At 40.1% G+C, this 18,937-nt stretch overlaps 1 protein-coding gene across 1 annotated transcript; it reads left to right on the plus strand.

Annotated features, from left to right (window-relative positions):
* The first annotated feature begins 452 nt into the window (after nucleotides 1–452).
* On the plus strand, nucleotides 453–14,983 carry IRAK4 (interleukin 1 receptor associated kinase 4). The gene is made up of 11 exons (XM_009899240.2): nucleotides 453–618; nucleotides 1,542–1,687; nucleotides 1,994–2,191; nucleotides 3,010–3,170; nucleotides 3,731–3,795; nucleotides 5,005–5,119; nucleotides 7,114–7,223; nucleotides 9,710–9,893; nucleotides 11,072–11,134; nucleotides 13,767–13,925; nucleotides 14,020–14,983. The coding sequence occupies exons 1-11, from the start codon at nucleotides 458–460 to the stop codon at nucleotides 14,050–14,052; spliced, it is 1,395 nt and encodes a 464-aa protein (XP_009897542.1). The 5' UTR covers nucleotides 453–457; the 3' UTR covers nucleotides 14,053–14,983.
* Nucleotides 14,984–18,937: the final 3,954 nt, after the last annotated feature.

Here is an 18,937-nt window from a genome sequence, read left to right on the forward strand (position 1 = left end):
CCCAACCGAGCCACCGCCTCCGTGCCGGTGACGCCCGCGTCAGAGGCTGGGTCGCTCTCTCTTAAAGGGGAAATGATGCAGTGGAAGGCCTGACGGGAGGCAAGGCTCTGGGGGCGGAGGCACCGCCGCCAGGAAGCGACTGGAATTGGCAGCGACGGGAGGTGAGACGAGGGGAGGGGGAGCGGAGGCAGGGTAAGGTGAGGCAGCGCAAGGTGAAGCAGGTCCCGTGGCGGGGAAGGAGGGGGCGCCCGCCTACCAGGCACGGTGGGCGGGAGCTGTGTCGCGGGTGCGGCCCCGAGCGGGGCGGGCCTCACTGCGCGACCAGGAACTGGTTGTGGGAGCCGTGAGGAGGGGAGCGGGGACGGCTGCCGCCGAGCAGGGCGCGAAGCCTGGAAGCCACGCCGGCGTGGCAAACCTCATCAGTCACCGCGCCCTTTGTGTTCCGTAGGAGCTGAAGATGAGCAAGCCCGTAACGACTTCAACATATGTCCGCTGCATTAGCTACGGGCTCATGAGGCGCCTGGCAGATTTCATCGATCCACAAGAAGGGTGGAAAAAATTGGCAGTAGATATAACCGATCCCTCTGGTGAAAGCAGATACAACCAAATGCATATAAGGTGCTGTGCACAAGTCACGTAGTATAATCATGTTTATTTACTGTTATATTGAAATATATGCGGTTGCCCATCCTGCTATTGTAACTTGTTGCCAACAAGGTACTCAAGATTGTGTGCCAACAGGTACTCGACAAGAACTCATTTTACAGTACCATTTCCTTGGGGAACTCAAAGCAATTACTCTTAATTGTTCTGTAGTTAATTTTCCAGACAAGCGATAGCCAAAGAAAATTGACTCAGGAAATTACAATTAATTAGCGACATACACATACATATTTTTAGTGATACACTTTTAGTGTAACTTTTTCTACACTAGAGACTAGTAAACACTGAATTGTGCGTCTTTGTACAGGCACAGCACAAGAGACAACAGGATTGTAACTCCTAGTTTACCGTCCCCAAGAAAACCCAACAAATGTGGGGAGCCCGAGGCTTTAAACTAACAAGTTTAATTTAGAGGTAATGTTAGCAGTACTTTATGAGCACCTCGTGGCTTGAAAAGTTTGTTGAATCCTTAAACTATTCCAAAGGTTATGAGATTTTTTAAATGCATATCTTGGGTTTCCAGTCTTTCTAGTGATACTAGCATTAAATCTTCATTTGCTTTTCTGTAGTAATAATAAATTAGTCAGAATAATTTGCATTTGCTCTGACTTGCCCTCTCTGTTTTGCTGACATTCTCCTTTTTGTTAGTCCCATTTTCCAGTGTATTATTGGTCCAGGACAAAATGTCAAAGCCATATTTGCATAGTTTTACCTTAGCTTTTTCCCATATATTGCATATTTTTCTCCGGAGTTTGAATTTGCCTTTTAGCTGTCGTTTCAGAAGACTTGCAAATAATTGTGCAGTACAGTGCTTTCCCTTCTTCACAGTCCTTGAGGTCACTTTTTTCCTTAATGTTAGTCTTCATTTTCCTTTTAAGGAGATTTGAGGCATTTGTGCAAATGGGCAAAAGCCCCACCTGTGAATTACTTTATGACTGGGGAACGACAAACTGTACAGTCGGTGATCTTGTGGATCTACTGATTAGGAATCAATTCTTAGCACCAGCAAACCTTTTGCTTCCAGGTAATTGTTTGCTATTCTATGTTTTGTACTGTGTCCTCAATTTTGTAAGATGCTAGAGGGCTTCACATTAACTTGAGAATCAGAAAGGATTAGGTCAAAACAACCTAAAGTGGACTCATTTTCCATTCTATGAACAGTTGAAATAGGAGTTTTGGCTGTAGATGAGAGTTCTGCAATTCATGCACCGTGGCAGAATATAACCTCCTTATGATGCTTATGTGTGTATTGACCTTGTAAATGCTGTCTTCGATGTTGTTTTTCTCATCCCTAATGTAGTTAACACTTTTTTCTAAATTCCATTTTCAGAAGCTGTAAGGATGGCAGAAGAAGTTACGTTACCTCTTTCTTCACAGGAAACTTTGCCTATAGGTGAGAAACAGCTGCCTGTACAGGAAGAAAAAGTGCCATCTGTAAAGCCTGTTTTAGCTCAGAGTACTGAGAAGCAACATTCAGCTCCTTCCTGCTCAAGTGAAGAAAGTAAAGGATCAGAGTCTAATAACACAGGTAGGCACTTAGTTTGGTAGAATTAAGTGTATTTTTGTTTTTGATCTGTCCTTTACCCTATGTGAAGTAAACCATGCCAATGCATTAGGGTAATGGCTCTTTCTGTCATCCTGTATCTGTGGGAAATGACCTCTTGCTTTTGCTCTTGTTCTGTGTAGCTGTGTGTTTAGCTCTGATAATAAGATACCTGAATATGGCATCCACCTTGGCAGTAAGGTAGCTACTGTGATGAAAACCTGAATGTTAATTAAATTGCAGTTTATTTTGTGCTACACCTAATCCTGTTGCCTTTTTTCAGTACTGGCTTTCTAGACAGTTCATAATGGGTTTTTTAATATGTAAAATCCAGTATCAAATGACTAAAGATGTTGGAGAAAAGGTGAGTAAAGGAAGTATTCTAGGAAAATATGTGGTTGGTCTCTTCTTTTCTAGAGGTCCACTTTTGGGTTGCTGCCAGAAATGTGATTTGATCTGGATGTATTTTTACACCTGATGCAATGTGGTGCTCTCTGTGATCTGCATGTTTAATTTCTATTCCCTGTATTATAAGTATTAACAAAAAAATACAATTAGAAGGCTACTACAGTACTGGTTGTTGAGCAAATGATACCTAGGTAATGATATATTTATTTGCATTTCACATTTTTTCTTTTGTTTGGTGGCTTTATCACAGAGCTGGAAGCAGGGCTCTTCTATGTTAGGATTTGTATGGTAGGAAATTTTTGGTTTAGTAGAACTGAAGCAGAAAAATCTCTTCACTACACTTGCTCCTTAAGTGAAAACAACTCTCTATGCTCCATGGCAAATATGTCTTTCAGATTTCCATAACTTTTGGTTTCATGACTTGGAAAGTATTACAAATAATTTTGATATGCGACCAGAATCAGCTGGAGGCAATAAACTGGGAGAAGGTGGCTTTGGCATTGTGTTCAAGGGCTACATCAATGGCAGGAATGTGGCTGTCAAGAAGCTTGTTGCTGTGAGTTGTCCTGGGCATTTTTCTTTGTGACTGTGTACGTTATGGTATAGACTTGTTTATCTGTGGGGAGTGTTGAGTTATCACAGTATAACTAAGGTTGGAAGAGACCCCAAGGATCATCAAGTCCAATCTGTCCCAACAGACCTCACGACTAGACCATGGCACCAAGTGCCACGTCCAGTCTCCCCTTGAACACCTCCAGGGACGGTGACTCCACCACCTCCCTGGGCAGCCCATTCCAATGACCAATTACTCGCTCAGTGAAGAACTTTTTCCTCACTTCGAGTCTAAACCTCCCCTGGCACAGCTTGAGACTGTGTCTGTGCACTGTGCTGGAACATTTGTTCAATACTATTGCATTCTAAGGAATTAAAAATCATGTTCTAAAATTTCATTTTTGAGATGAGTAAAAAAAAATTACTGTGAACAGTTCAGTAGATGCTACATGTAACTAATCTAAAGGAAGGCCTACAATTATGGTTTAGGTTGTTTTTTTTTCATTAGAAACCCTGCCTTGTAGCATGTCCAGCGATATTAACATCAAATACTTCCTTTTGTAGATGGTCGATGTTAGTGCTCAAGACTTGAAAAAGCAATTTGATCAAGAAATAAAAATAATGGCAAAGTGAGTACACTGTTTTATGATATCATCAGAGGCTTTAATGGGAATCACAGAATTGTCAGGGTTGGAAGGGACCCCAAGAACCATCTGGTTCCAACCTCCCTGCCATGGGTAGGGACACCCACTGCTAGATTAGGTTGTCCAGAGCCACATTCAGATAGGCCTAAAAACATCCATCTCCCTGGGCAACCTCTTCCAGTGTCTCACCACCCTTATGGTGAAGAACTTCTTCCTAATATCTATCTTCCTAATATCTACCCTGCTCTAACTTGCATCCATTCCCCCTAGTCCTATTGCTACCTTACACCCTAAAAAGTCCCTCACCAGCTTTCTTGTAGGCCCCCTTCAGATATTGGAAGGCCACAATAAGGTCTCCTCAGAGCCTTCTCCAAACTGAGCAACCCCAAGTCTCTCATCCTGTGTTCATAGGAGAGGTGCTCCAGCCCTTCTCTGGACACATTCCAGCATGTCCGTATCTTTCTTGTAATAATGGGTTCCAGAACTGGACATAGTACTCCAGGTGGGGTCTTACTAGAGTGGTGTAGAAGGGGAGAATCCCCTCTTTTGACCTGCTGGCCACACTTCTCTTGATGCAGCCCAGGTTACAGTTGACTTTCTGGGCTGCAAGTGTACACTGGCAGCTCGTATTGAGCTTCTTATCCCCTAGTACCCCCAAGTTGTTTTCTTCAGGACTGCTCTCAAGCCAGTCATTGCCCAGCCTGTATCAGTGCCTGGGATTGCCCTGACCCAGATGCAAGACCCTGCACGTGATCTTGTTGAACTTCATGAGGTTGTAATGGGCCCACCTCTCCAGCCTGTCAAGGTCCCTCTGGATGGATCCCTCCCTCCAGCATGTCTGCTGCACCACATAGCTTGGTGTCATTGGTGAACTTGCAGAGGTCGCACTCAATGCCACTGTCCATGTAACACTTGCAGATAACTAATCACTAAGTTGCAGATAATGTTAGCTAGGATGGTCTGTTATTTTTGATCCCTTAGCTTTCTCTTTAGCATAACTTAATAATTTTCATGTTACTAAGGAGAATGTTTCATATACAGTGTGACTATTTTGTTCTTTTTTTAAGCACCACTATAGAAACATGGCTACATGTAGTAGGGTTGAAATTAAGGCTCAAGTTCCCTCTGCAATGTATTTTTCTCAAATGTTGGGAGTCTTTCAAAGCACATATGAACAGAAATCTTTTGCCATAGGTGTCAGCATGAGAATCTAGTAGAATTACTTGGTTTCTCAAGTGATGGTGCTCAGCCATGTCTGGTGTATGAATACATGCCCAATGGTTCATTGCTTGACAGACTTGCTTGTCTGGTAAGTAAAATCTTTTCTTAGCTTCCAGTTGCCTTACTCTGACAAAGTATAGGTAGCTGTGAAATATCTTTGAAATAGTACTGAACTGTAATGGCCAAACAATGTTTTACTACTTACTTCTGTGTTCTAGAAGACACGTGGCACCAAGTATTCATCCAATAAGATTCGATACAAACGTTTTACACACAGCAAGCTGTTTAAGACAAAGCAGGCTGAAAATACAATGTCGTGTACCAGTACCTGAAGCAGTTGGCCAGAACAGAAGTTGGCCTTGCTGTGCTTGAGTGGAGTGGAGCAAAGGGTGCTGCAGTGTTGTTCTTTGTTCTGACATTGGCCTATTGTCTGCTAGTTCTTGAGATTCCACCTTGTGAATTTACCCTTTTTTATTGCCCTTGTGATAGTACTTATAACACAGTGTTTGAAAGTGTATCTCTTTCTGAAGTGCCTAAATCAATGGGAAATACATATTTTTTATACCAGTGTTTTGTGTAAATGCACTACTTTCTTCTGATTTAATCAAATGACATATCTTATAGCCTTGGCCTCTAATAAATTATAAATTGCTTTGATTTTGTTTAGGCAACCTTGTGTGTGAAGGACAAACACACTGCTTGTTGCTTGTTAGAGAGACACCAACAATAAGCCAGACTTGAGTGTCCACATTAGTTTGTTGAAAGAGTTCAAAAATCTGCTTTTTTGTGTACTAAGCAAATGCTTAGTATCAATGCAGAAGTTGTACTCTGGTGAACATTTTAAACTGGTGCTACTTCAAGCCCCCAGATCTTAAAAAAAATAATAATGTCTTCTTGCTCTTTTCTACAGTTACCTTCCTGTTGTACTGGTTCAAGCATTTAATATTTGGAGAAAGAGCTGGGTTAGGGAACTGGGCAGGCTGAGAAAAATGCTGCTAAAAAATATTTAATTTACACCTGGAGGCATTTGCAAGGATGCACAAATAACATCTGTGCCAACAGGAAGTGCTAGGATGAGAATGAGTAGCAGTGACTGGGGAAGGGACTGGATGTGTTTGACAGCAGGGCTGTCTCAGGTTAGTTTTGTTGATTTGCTTGCATTTGCAGTTTATTAACTAAATCAGTGTAGAAGACAGATTTAAGTTTTCCTTAAGGCAGTGAAAGTATATCTGTAAAAATGAGCGGTGCTTGGCAAGGACGTGTATGAAAATGTTCATCCATGGAACTTTGACCTTTGATCTTAAAAGGTTGGTGGCAATTGAAAGCTTAAGTAGAAATAGCAGAGTCCTTCACAAAGAAGAGACAATTGTTATATGAATAATAATGAATCTAAATCAGAAAGATTCTTCATCTAATAAAGTTGAGTAGGTGAGGAATGTGCATACTGAATGTGTGTTCTTGCTGATCATTTTGTGACTTCACTGGATGCTTGAGGCACAGGCTTTTGTTTGTCATCTTGTCTGGTCTTTAAGGAGCAAGTCAGGGAGCAGGTAAAGTGATGAGATTCTGTAATCTTCACTTGGCTACAGTGAAGATTAAAAAGCAGTTTTGAAATGTAGGTGTTCTCACTTCCAAGGTCTCTTTGGGAACATGAATCAAGCTGAATTCTTGAAGTCTTAAATCCAAAACCTCTGGAAGATTAACCTCTCATTGGTAAAAACTGCTGATTGCTTTGAATTACTTGCTTTGAGTTAAAGGGCTCTGATGTCAGTGTTGGTACAAAGTGGAAGATGCAATACCTAAAGACTGTTCTTTGCAGTGCACTTGACTTGTCAAGCTGTCAGGAACACTTTTTGCTGTGGGTGAATTAATCTAAGGCAAAATGCAGGCAAAAGAAAAATGTATGCACGTATTCCTAAGTAAATGAAGAAATGTCTGCTGTTAGTCTTAATGAATTACTTGAAAACCACAAAACATAGCAAGAAGTCAGTTTTGGGTTGTGGGGGGTTTGTGTGTTTTGTTTTATGTAAGCATGTATATACTAAATTCTCACCTGTTTGCTTTCCTTTCTTTTTATCCAAGGATGGCACTCCACCAATTCCTTGGAATACAAGATGTGAAATTGTGCAAGGTACTGCAAATGGCATCAACTTTTTGCATGAAAATAATCATATTCACAGAGATATTAAAAGGTAAAAGGTGGTTGTAGTGGGTTGACTACAGCTGGCTACATTTTCCCCTTTTTCCTTTTCCCTTTTTTTCTTTTTTCCCTCCCGTTAAAAGTAATTTCAGGGAGAACAAACTGCATGAGACATTGCTTCAGTCAAGGGCACAATTTTTTTCTGCAAGTGGCTTCCATCACTGTAATCTTGTCTGTGCCACAAGGACATGACCAGTACAGACTTCTAAAGATAATTATATGAGGCCACTGTAATCTGTTACTATCAGTTATTTGAGTGCTGTGAGGATACCCAGAAGTTCAGTTCTTTCACATCTGCTGCTAATGGAAATGCTGCTGTCAGAGAACATAATGACTTTCTCAAATGGGCAATTTTTCAGATGAAAACCCACCCTTTTTTTTTCTTTTCTCCTTTTTCCTATAACATTTCTTCAGAGTGTCTCCTTTGATTTACTATTTATTATGAAGACAGTAAAATTACTTCAGTCAGGTTTATGAAATTCAGAGTTCTTCAAGGATAATGTATGTTCACTTGTTTGTTATAAGAGAACTTTTTCTAGGGATATTGGAGCTTAGGAAAGGTGTGGGGGTTGTGGTTTTGGGTTTTTTTCTGTTTTGGTGAGGATTTTACCCATTTCTTCATACAGTTGGTTGTATTATGTTGTGGGGTTTTTAAATACCAAAGCAGTCTAAATCTTTGAAGAAAAGCCCTTACTCCTGTGGATTAAGAAGGAGCAACTGACCAATTTGGTGTCATGGATGAATGTTCCATTAAGTTTTTCTTGCTTCTGGCAACTCTGCTAAATATAGGCCACTTCAGTTTTGTGACCTTCCAGCTTGTGAGGAGCAAGCTTTTGCTTCATCTGCTTTATAGAATGTGCTTGCTACTTTGACAATGTATGTTTCTTCTTTTTTCTTCCTTGCTTAAGCCTCTGGACAAGCATGATGGGAAGAGATGTGTTTTTTTACCTTTTGCTACTCTACCCTTCTAACTGCTGTGAGTTGATCATATTCCAGGATTGAGATTTGGTTTTTCTTTTGTTTGGATTCCATTTTGCAATCTATTGCTCTTGCAGTGTGAATAGTTCAGTGAAATTTGTTGGTGTCATTAGATAGTGGTGCCACTCCCAGGTAAAACTTGCATGGAGAGACATCTGCTTACTTCAGTCTTCATTTTGCTATGATATAGAGAGACAATTTATAACCACACAAGTTACGTAGGCTCTGTAGGCTAGAGGGGACATGGCTGAATGGGTATTCTCAGAGTTGTCCATAGTTTTTTGGCTTGGTTGCACCTAGGAAATAGTTAATCTCTTGAAGCTTGGCAGTTGCAGTAGACCTTGCTTCTGTGTTCTTTGTGGTTTATCAAAAAAGTGACCACTCTTTGGTGTTGAATAAGTTGGTAAGAAGCTCAGATTCATGAAGTTCTTCATCCTTCTTTTAGAACCAGAGCTTTAAAAATGCAACCAGTTGGTGGATGACATCTTGACTAGTGTTCAGCCTTTTGTAGTGGTTGTATGTTTAACACTATTTATAGCAGTTGTAACACCAGGTGATCTGTTGTAATTTACACCTGTATTAATTTTTTTTGAGGAGGCTTGCTGAAGAAGAAAGGGAAGTGAAAAATGAAAGTCTTTAATGCTACTTATTATGTCTGTGTGGTTTTCTTATGGTTCTGTTAAGGGGGTCAGAAAATGAGGAGGATTACAGAAATGTTAAGTAATTTTAAAATGGTTCCAAGTGCTACAAGTTTAAAAAAAGAGTAGAAGATTTATGCTGTAGTTCATCCCACTGAGTATTTTATGGAAGTGTTAAGAACTTTTAGATTAATCTTGTTCTTCAGGGATTTATTTAAGCTGGAGATCAAGTGAAAATACAGCACATACTATTCAAGCATTAATAAGTTTTTTGTTTCTTTTCCAAGAGAAGACTAAGAATAGAATTCATCTGGCATGAATTTGTAATGGTGGTTGCAGCCTTAGGTAATAGGTGTAAAAACCTGCTTTTCTTAGTTATGAGTAGAGATTTAGACAGCCAAGAATTACACCAGTTGATCAGAGCTAAGTATTATTTATTATCCCTCTTACAGGAGTGTGCAGATGCAAAATATAGGTGTAACACAATTAGTGTCTTAGAAGAAATTTTAGTATATGGCGGGGAGAGAGGGTGTTTGGTTTTTCCCTTGCTGTGGTTTTGTGTGTGTGTGTGTGTTTCCTTGTTTGTTTATTTAATGCATGCACAAAAAAAACCATGGATGGATCTGGGCAGCCAGTTTACTTAAAGCACCTAATTTTGAAACTGAGCTATTTTAAACAAAATTAACTTTTATGCTTTTTGTTAATAACAAATAACTATCTTGGATTTCAAGAAACAGTCAAAATAGCAGTTTGCTTTTTGTTATTAAAGAGTTATTACTCTGTTATAAAACCTGCACTATTACTATAATGATTTGGAATTGTTTTTCTTTCTCTTTTCTCCCCTTCTCCCCCTTTCCTCCAGTGCAAATATCTTATTAACTGATACATATGTGCCCAAAATTTCTGACTTTGGACTTGCAAGAGCATCTGTTTCATTCACACAAACAATCATGACTGAAAAGATTGTTGGAACAGCAGCCTATATGGCACCAGAAGCTCTGCGAGGAGAGATAACACCTAAAGCCGATATCTTCAGTTTTGGAGTAGTAAGTAGAATGTGAGGAGCAGTATATGACTCTCTTTTTTTTTTTGGTATATGCTAAAATCATACAAAATCAAAACTATCACAAATTAAATAATCCACTCTGACCTATCATTTTTCTTTTCACCAAATCATAGAATTGTCAGGGTTGGAAGGGACCTCAGAGATCATCCAGCTCCACCGCACCCCTGCCATGGGCAGAGACACCTCACATTAGATCACATTGCTCAGAGCCACATCCAGCCTGGCTTTAAAAACTTCCAGGGCTGGGGCTTCTACCACCTCCCTGGGCAACCTGTTCCAGTGTCTCACCACCCTCACATCCTCTAACATCCAATCTGAATCTACCCACTACTAGTTTTGCTGCATTCCCCCTAGTCCTATCTAGCATCCTAAAAAGTCCCTCACCAATTTTCATTGTCCCAACAGATGTATTCTTCAAATAGTGTTTCTGAACTTTGATAACATCTAGAATGATTTGAACACTTTGATGAAACCACTAAATTTGCCAATAGTTACAGTAATGATGTTTAAATGTAAATTGGCATGTGAAAGACTAAAGTGAAATAACAGTCCAAGTTCCAGCTAAATGTAGTTTGAAGTAGTGTGGAACATTGTTTCTCCTTGAATAGTATTGCACAAAAATGTAACTCTGGCTGGGGAAAAAAATATTTGTTTAAGAAAATGTTCCAAAATAAAGAGTGTTTTGCTATTCCTAAGCAGTAAAATTATGCTGTCTACGTGGGATTAGCATTAACGCTGAGTACAGAAAAGACACGAGTTTAATATTTGGGAGGCTAATAAATCCATTCTGAATACATCCAAGATTGTAATTGTTACTGACCACATCCTTCATGGCATTTAGTCTCTTGAGGTGGTAGGCCAGGCACTGCTTCTGAATACTTTGGATACCCTTTCTTCTTGTTTTGAAGCAACACAATGGTGGAAAAACTTTAATTGAAATTCATGAGCCACACTGCTAGTAACAGTTAGTGAAAATAAAGGTGGAAACAACAGAGATGTCTTTGGACAAGTAGAGATCCTGTAAAAACATATTTTCTCTCTATATCTTTTTTTAAAGACTGGGGGTCACACTTCTGTTTGGTAAATATATATATGCTGAGGGTTATTCTATGCTTCATTTTCTTTCTGGTTTTTTTGGTTGTTTTGTTTTTCTCCTAGGTTTTGCTGGAAATAATAACAGGGCTTCCTCCAGTAGATGAAAAAAGGGAGCCACAGTTACTGGTATGCTCTTTTTGCTTTCTCTTCCCTTTCCCCTGCTTCCTCTGATCCAGGATCACCTTATATTAAATCAGTTAACAGGTTCTGAGACAATCAAATTGGTCATCAAAATACATAGTTATGAAAACAGTCCTTCTGTCAAGGTTTGTCGTGGAGGTGGAATACAATAGAATAGAATAAACCAGGTTGGAAGAGACCTTCGAGATCATCATGTCCAACCTATCATCCAACACTACCCAATCAACTAAACCATGCAACCAAGCATCCTGTCAAGCCTCGCCCTGAACACCCCCAGCGACGGCGACCCCACCACCTCCTCAGGCAGCCCATTCCAGTGGGCAATCACTCACTCTGTGTAAAACTTCCTCCTAACCTCCAGGAACTTTTATTTCTTGGCTGGTAGGAGATTGTTCAGTCCCCAAGATCATCTCCTTCCATTCTGATCTGATACTGTAATTCTCTTCATTTTCATACTTATTTTAATGCCATTACCCTTTAAACATACTCCCATCATACCCAGATAGTTCCTCATTTACCAGAACATTTTAAACCATTCATCTCAGTTGTTTCTTCATGGTTCTTTATACTTCTTATCATTCCTGTATCAATTTTCCTCTTCTTCAACTTTACTAACAGTTTTTAAATACCTTGTGTCTTTAACCTTAGGGGAGTTTGAAATGTAAAGGTGTTTTTGCAGGGTGAAGGGAGGGTTGAATTCCATTTGCATTTTTACTATTCAGTATTTCAGACTACTAATTAGGAAACAAATGTCTCACTCTGAATTTACTAAGTGTGAAACAGCATTGAGATTTGGATTGGTTTTGTTCCGTTTATTTGATAGCAGATGACTTTCTTCACAGCTTTAGGAATACCTGTGTACTATTAACAGGTTGTTTTTCTTCCCCCCTCTATGTTGTATATTCTGGATTGGTGCAATACTCGTTGAGCTCTACAAAGACCTTGGAGGACTCAGTCCCTGTCAAATTAATCTTGAGGTTTTGGTTATGTGTTTTTTTTTTTTTGAAGCAGGCTTTTTCAGAGGTAGGATCTGAAAAAGAATATAGTCTGATTTTTACCGGTACAGTTTAATCTTTGTAAGGTACTTACAAAGTAAGAAAGATAATCACAGAAATAGTCAGGTTAGAAAAGACCCTCAGGATCACCCAGTCCAACCAATAGCCCTACTCTGCAAGGTTCACCTCTAAACCATATCCCCAAGCACCACATCCAAATGACCTTTAGATACATCCAGGGCTAGTGACTCAACCACCTCCCTGGGCAGCACATTCCAATGCCTGACCACTCTTTACGTGAAATTTTTTTCCTAATGGCCAGTCTAAATCTACACAGCTCAAGGCTGTTCCTTCTTGTTCTATCACCAGTTATCTGTGAGAAGAGACCAGCACCAGCCTCTCCACAATGTCCTTTCAGGTAGTTGTGGACAGTGATGAGGTCTCCCCTCAGACTCCTCTATTTCAAATCTAACCATCCCCAGCTCCTTTAGTCACTGTTCACAAGATTTATTCTCCAGGCCCTTCCCCAGCTTCATTGCCCTCCTCTGTACTCACTCCAGCACCTCCACATCTCGCTTGTATTGAGGTGCCCAAAACTGGGCACAGTACTCAAGGCGTGGCCTCACCAGAGCTGAGTACAAAGGGACAATCACCTCCCTACTCCTGCTGGACACAGCATTTCTAATACAAGCCAGGATGCCATTGGCTTGCTTGGCCACCTGGGCACACTGCTTGATCATATTCAGCTGCTTGTTGATTAGAACCCCCAGGTCTCTTTCTGCCAGACAGCTTTCCAGCCACACTTCCCCAAGCCTGTAGCGTTGCTTGGGTTTGTTGTGACCCAAGTGCAGGAGCTGGCATTTGGCCTTGGTGAAGCAGAATGGTCAGTGTGAGATAATGTGGCATCCTTAGATTTGAATGTTGGGGTAGTTAGTCAGCAGTTTCAGACTGACCCATAGAGGAAACAGGAAGGCCTCTCTCTGTTCACTGACTTTTACTTCTCACTTCATTTACCAGGCTGACATGTCTTAGGTGTTCCTCAAACTGCATTTTTGATTACAGATAACACATTTTGAAGTGTGTTGGAGCTGGAGAGTCAGACTTAATCTATTTATTTTTTCAGTCCAGAAGTTTTCCTTCAGAATAGATACAGCAGCCACTGAGCCTGGTGGCAGAAGGCATTTTAGGCTACAGAAAGAGGCTTTATAAAGTTGACAGAAAATTATGCACACTTAGGCTTGCATATTTGTGGATTGTGATTAAGTAAACAAATACTTCATGCTGATCATGATGCTTCTGTTAAAAAAGTGGCAATACTAGGAAACTGAGCCTTGAACTAGGAGAGAGTTAAAGCTGTATGAACCATCTTAATGAAAATGGCTTTACGATTCTAACTCGGTTAGAAATAAAGTGTAATAAAAACACATAATTCATTTTTAGTCTCATAGGCTGTGCCTGCAGATATTGATAATTAATTGTGCTGCTGAACCATTGTCATTGTTTGTCAGAGTGGCTGAGAAGTCATGAACACTAACCAGCGAGTTTTCAAAGTGTCAGTGTGGAATACATCATGTTCTGTTTCTTACAATGTTACCCGCTCACTGGCTCAAACTCTTTTGTAGTTAAGTATCAAAGATGAAATTGAGGATGAGGAAGCAACTGTTGAGGATTATGTTGATGAAAAGATGAGTGGCTGGGATGCACCTTCAGTTCATAGAATGTATTCAATTGCTGGTCAGTGTCTGAATGAGAGAAAAAACAGAAGGCCAGACATTAAGATGGTATGTAGTCCTTAAAGGTTTATTTTCAGTGTGTGTGTTTGTGTCTGCGTGGTTACAGTATCAGTTATTTCTGTTTCTGTCTGTTCTCTTGCAGGTCCAACAGCATCTACAAGAGATAAAAACTTGATATGTATTTCTTCTAATACACAAATGCTTTTGTAATGGAGTAGAATGCAGTAGCAAATGTTTTATTAGTATTTAGTGCAATATCATCATCTTCTCTGCTTTCCAGAACTTTCTGGTCTGCATGTAAGGTGTGTGGTTGGCCCGTCACCACTGTGCTGATTTTGTTAACTTGAGCAGTCTTTTCAAATATCCTTAAACACTGGGCCTTCAACATGAGAAAACTTCTTCTGCATTCATAAGTTGAAGTGCTGGTACTTCTTCTCCTCAGCTCTGTAAAATGCATTTCCATATGAGAATCTGTTTTGATTCTTTTGATTTCCAGGTGTCGTCTGCCGCAAAGGCATGTGACAGTAACAGTAAAATTCATTTTCTACTAAATGCCTTTTGATCAGGTGTGGTAGACCTTTGCTTATTGAAGACAAAAAACATTTCATGGATATAAATGACATTTTCTTTTCAGGAAAAGACAATCGTAGTACCCATTTGAAACAGCCTTTATTTAACATTTTAATTTGAGAGTTCATATTAGTGTGAGTGGACAGCTAGTGCTGGTGAAGGGGGCTATTTTTTCAACAAATGCTGCAGGCTGATCTTGATTTCAAGGCTATCCAAGCAAAATAATTGTCTTGCAGTGCAAATGGAAAAATACATAGGGCATTCTTCCAGTGAACTCTGTGATGACAAACCTTTGCATTTTTGTTCATTGGAACGGTCTAAGCTACTTTGAACGTTTTACACTTTAGGAGAAGATTCCATATGGATTATAAGAACAGATGGTTTCTTTGTTAAAGGGGCCCCCTTAAGATACTGGAAGGCCACAGTAAGGTCTCCTTGGAGCTTTTCTGCTCTCCAGACTGAATAGCCCCAACTCTCTCAGTTTGTCTCCATACTAATTCTGTGTTTTCCTTAGTCAAATCACTTAAGTTGTGGGGTTTGGTTTGGGTTTTTTTGGGGGGGAAAGAGGTTATATTAATAACTGTTAAAATATGCTTTAAAAAAAAAGCAACATGGAAAGCCTTCTAAAATAGAAACACTGACAGATCAAAGCAGTCTAAAAATGGAATACAAGTGGCTAGTAAGATTCCAGGTACTTGGGACTAAGTTGGTATGCAAATACTACCATTGTAAATGAAAGAGGTTATTCTCATATAAATCTTTATTGCACCTCATGAACTTTCCTTTGACAGCTTAGGGGTAGGAAAATAGTCTGGCTTACAGCTGAATTTTAAATTCCATGATTATCAGTGGAAAGGGAAACACTGAGAAATGATCTAACAGGGATATATATCTCTCTATATAAAATCTCTGTGCAAGTGCGTGATTTCTAACACTGGGTTTTATATCATTTAATCTCTGGATGTTAACTCATTCTGTAAGGTCTTTTTCTAAATTAAACTCTTTGAAAAAGGAGTCTACCTAAACAGCTTCTGGTTCTATTGAGCATAAATTGTAAAAAGCTGCTAACATAAATAGAGACTCAGCATTATAATAGAATCATAGAATCAGTAAGGTTGGAAAAGACCTCAAAGATCATCAAGTCCAACCTGTCACCCCAGACCTCATGACTACTAGACCATAGCACTAAGAGCCATGTCCAATCCCCTCTTGAACACCTCCAGGGACAGTGATTCCACCACTTCCCTGGGCAGCCCATTCCAGATAATTGTTGCTGCTATTCAAACTTTGAGTCTTGGATGCAACAGTCATTTTTCATTGCTTGCATTTCTGATAATGACATTGTGCAAACCTCACTGCCTGGAATAAAGCTTTGCAGCTCCGATCCTGGGCTTGTGGAGAAAAAAGCTGCTATAAAGCTGAATCAGAAAAAAATAAAATCTGCTGAAGCCATTCTTCAGTTTTTAACATTTCCAGCTGTGAAAGTTTCTTATTAGGTCACATCTGCTTTTTCCTATCCCTGGAGCTAGAATAGAATAGAACAGAATTGACCAGGTTGGAAAAGACCTTTGAGATCATCGAGTCCAACCTATCACCCAACACTATCTAAATCAACTAAAGCATGGCACCAAGTGCTCCATCCAGTCTCTTTTTAAACACGTCCGGTGATGGTGACTCCACCACCTCCCTGGGCAGCACATTCCAATGGCCAATCACTCTTTCTGGGAAGAACTTCTTCCTAACATCCAGCCTAAACCTCTCCTGGTGTAGCTTGAGAGTGTGTCTCTTGTTCTGGTGCTGGTTGCCTGGGAGAATACATCCACAGTGTTCTCCTGAAATGTATTTGTTGTAGCAACTTACTATGGTGTCAGCATTGTTGACTTCTGTGTGGCAGAACAGTTTTATTTATGCACCAGATGTGATACTCTAAGCATTAGGAGAGTCTTAGCTACAAGCAGGTGAGTTCCTGTTCTTCTGTCATACTAGACCAAGGCTCTTTGCAGTGCTGCTGTGAGCACCTGTTTAGATATTAGCTTTTCCTTATTCACTGAAAATGATGCATATTAGCAACCATTTCATACAGGAAGAAAAAAAAAGTGAACTTGCTTAGGGTTCTTCTAGTTAGGATTGAAAATGTGAAGTGTTAGAGAATTAGGTAAAGCTGGCCAACTTATGTGGCAATTTTTGTTAAACAGACACAGGCAAGAAGGATCTTCCTCCTACCCCTCCCATTGCTTTGTTTGGGGATTTTTATTGGGGTTTTTGGGGGCCTTCATACACTAAAGTCAGCACCTACAGACACTAACAATGGGTAAGAGTAGATTACTCTGGCCAGCAGATCAAGAGAGATGACTGCCAGTCTGCTCTGCTGAAACCTCACTTGGAGTATTGTGTCCAGCTCTGGGGCTCTCAGCACAAGAAGGACATGGACCTGAAGGCACAGGTTAAGATGAGGGCCACAAAAGCCATCTGAGGGCTGAGGCACCTCTCCTTCCAAAACAGGCTGAGAGAGTTGGGGGTGTTCAGCCTGGAGAAGAGAAAGTTCTTGGGACACATTATGGTGACCTTCGAGTACTTGAAGAGGGCCTGTAAAAAATCTGGGTAAGGACTATTTTCAAAGGCATGCAGCAAAAGGGCATGGGGCAATGGTTTTATAACAAAAAGGGTAGATTTAGATTGGACATTAGGAAGAAGTTTTCTACTATGTGGGTGGTGGAACACTGGAACAGGTTGCTCAGGGAGGTGGTGAAGGCCCCACTCCTGGAGACATTCAAGGTCAGGCTTGATGGGGCTCTAAGCAACTCAATTGAGTTGGGGATGTCCCTTAGTAAGCAGGGAGGTGGGAGTGGACAACCTTTAAAGGTCCCTTCCAACCCAATGCATTCTATGATTCCATGATTTCAGCATTCTAAAAGAAGGTTTAGAAGTGGCTTATTATTAAAAGCATAAAAAAATCTGAAGAGGTGAAAACACCTGGATCCTGCTATGGAGGCATCTCTTCTGCTCCATAAGGCAAGAGGAAAGTAGCTGCTTCTAAGACACTGATTTTGCTTGAACAGCAGGAGCCAGACATTGTGTTTCTGCTCACCTCCCATCTCACACCCTGCAACCACATTTTCTGTAGTGCTTCCTAGCCCCATGGGAACTACATGTTAACATACTGTGACATTAGACTATAGATCTTTTGTCAAAGAGATTATGATTCAGACAACACCAAACTAAAGCATCAATCTTTATTTATAAAGTAAATTACAAAATAGATATGGTAAACAGTTACATGTAGGAGTTGAAGGTGGTTTGCATTAAATACACAGACACCGTAAATCAAAAGTTCTTTATCAATGTGTTTATCCAAATAATAGAGCAATTATTACCTTGATTAGTTTTGCCAACCTGATAGGAGTGTTTTAAAAGATCAAAATCTCCCTACCTTGCATCATAAAGATTTTAAGCATTTCAAAAAATAATTACCTTTTAATTAACTGTTTGATAGCTTGTGAGTTACTGCAAGCAGCTGCACTGCTTTTGAGCTTTATGAAGGCAAACAACAATTTGAATGGACACTTTCAACTATGAAGTGACCAGAGACAAGTTATAACTTTCATTAATGCCCTCATTTTGTGGTGGTTCTGAACATTCCTTAACAGTAGTAGTGTTGTGTGAGGCAACCATGCAGATGTAAGTGTGACAGATCTCACTAAGGATCAGATGCATTTTATTGCTTTGTTAGGGGAATAGCTGCAAGAGGCCTGGAGAGGCAGTGCAAGACCTCACAGGAAAGGTGATGGTGAGAAATATGCTCAGGACATGACTTTATGTCAGCTGGTCAGGGGTTTTTACACCCACACAGAACATTTTCAAGTAAGAGAACTGGTCTGGGCTGAACTCAAAAGTGCCTCATTCCAAATACTCTCACATTGTCACTCAACCAGCTCTTGTATCTTCCAGATTAAGCTTTGTACTTCCTAACCTTGTCTACCTTGGGCAGGATTAGGTAAAGAACCCAAACAAAACATCACATACACATAACCATCAGGTCAAACTGTTAATTATTTAAAACATTTGGTAGTAAAAAGGTGAAGAACTTTTTTTCTGGCTCATATGTGTAAAAATATATGAGCACTCTTGCTGGGCAGTAATTTGTGACTGCTATACTCAAAAGTTTTCTTAAAAAAAACAAAAGTGATTTGGGTGTGCTAAAAAGATTCAGAGTTCAACTAAACCCACATTTAATTACAGTGTACAGTGAGCTGCACACGTTCAATGACACAGGCCTGACAGGCAGTACACAGAAGAAACACTTCAAAGACCAGCTCCTTGCCCTAGAGGCAAAAAAAGGACCCAGTAGCTAAGGGCAAGCAGGAGACTAGCTGAGGATAATGAACTATAGAATTGGCTTGATGTAGCGTGTAAGATGAAATGAAAATTGGTGAGGTGTCAAATTTCTACTGCATATAAAAAACCCACAGTACAACCAACAGCTATTGCAA

Source organism: Dryobates pubescens, chromosome Z, assembly GCF_014839835.1.
Source record: "Dryobates pubescens isolate bDryPub1 chromosome Z, bDryPub1.pri, whole genome shotgun sequence".
In the NCBI taxonomy this organism is placed as follows: Eukaryota; Metazoa; Chordata; class Aves; order Piciformes; family Picidae; genus Dryobates; species Dryobates pubescens.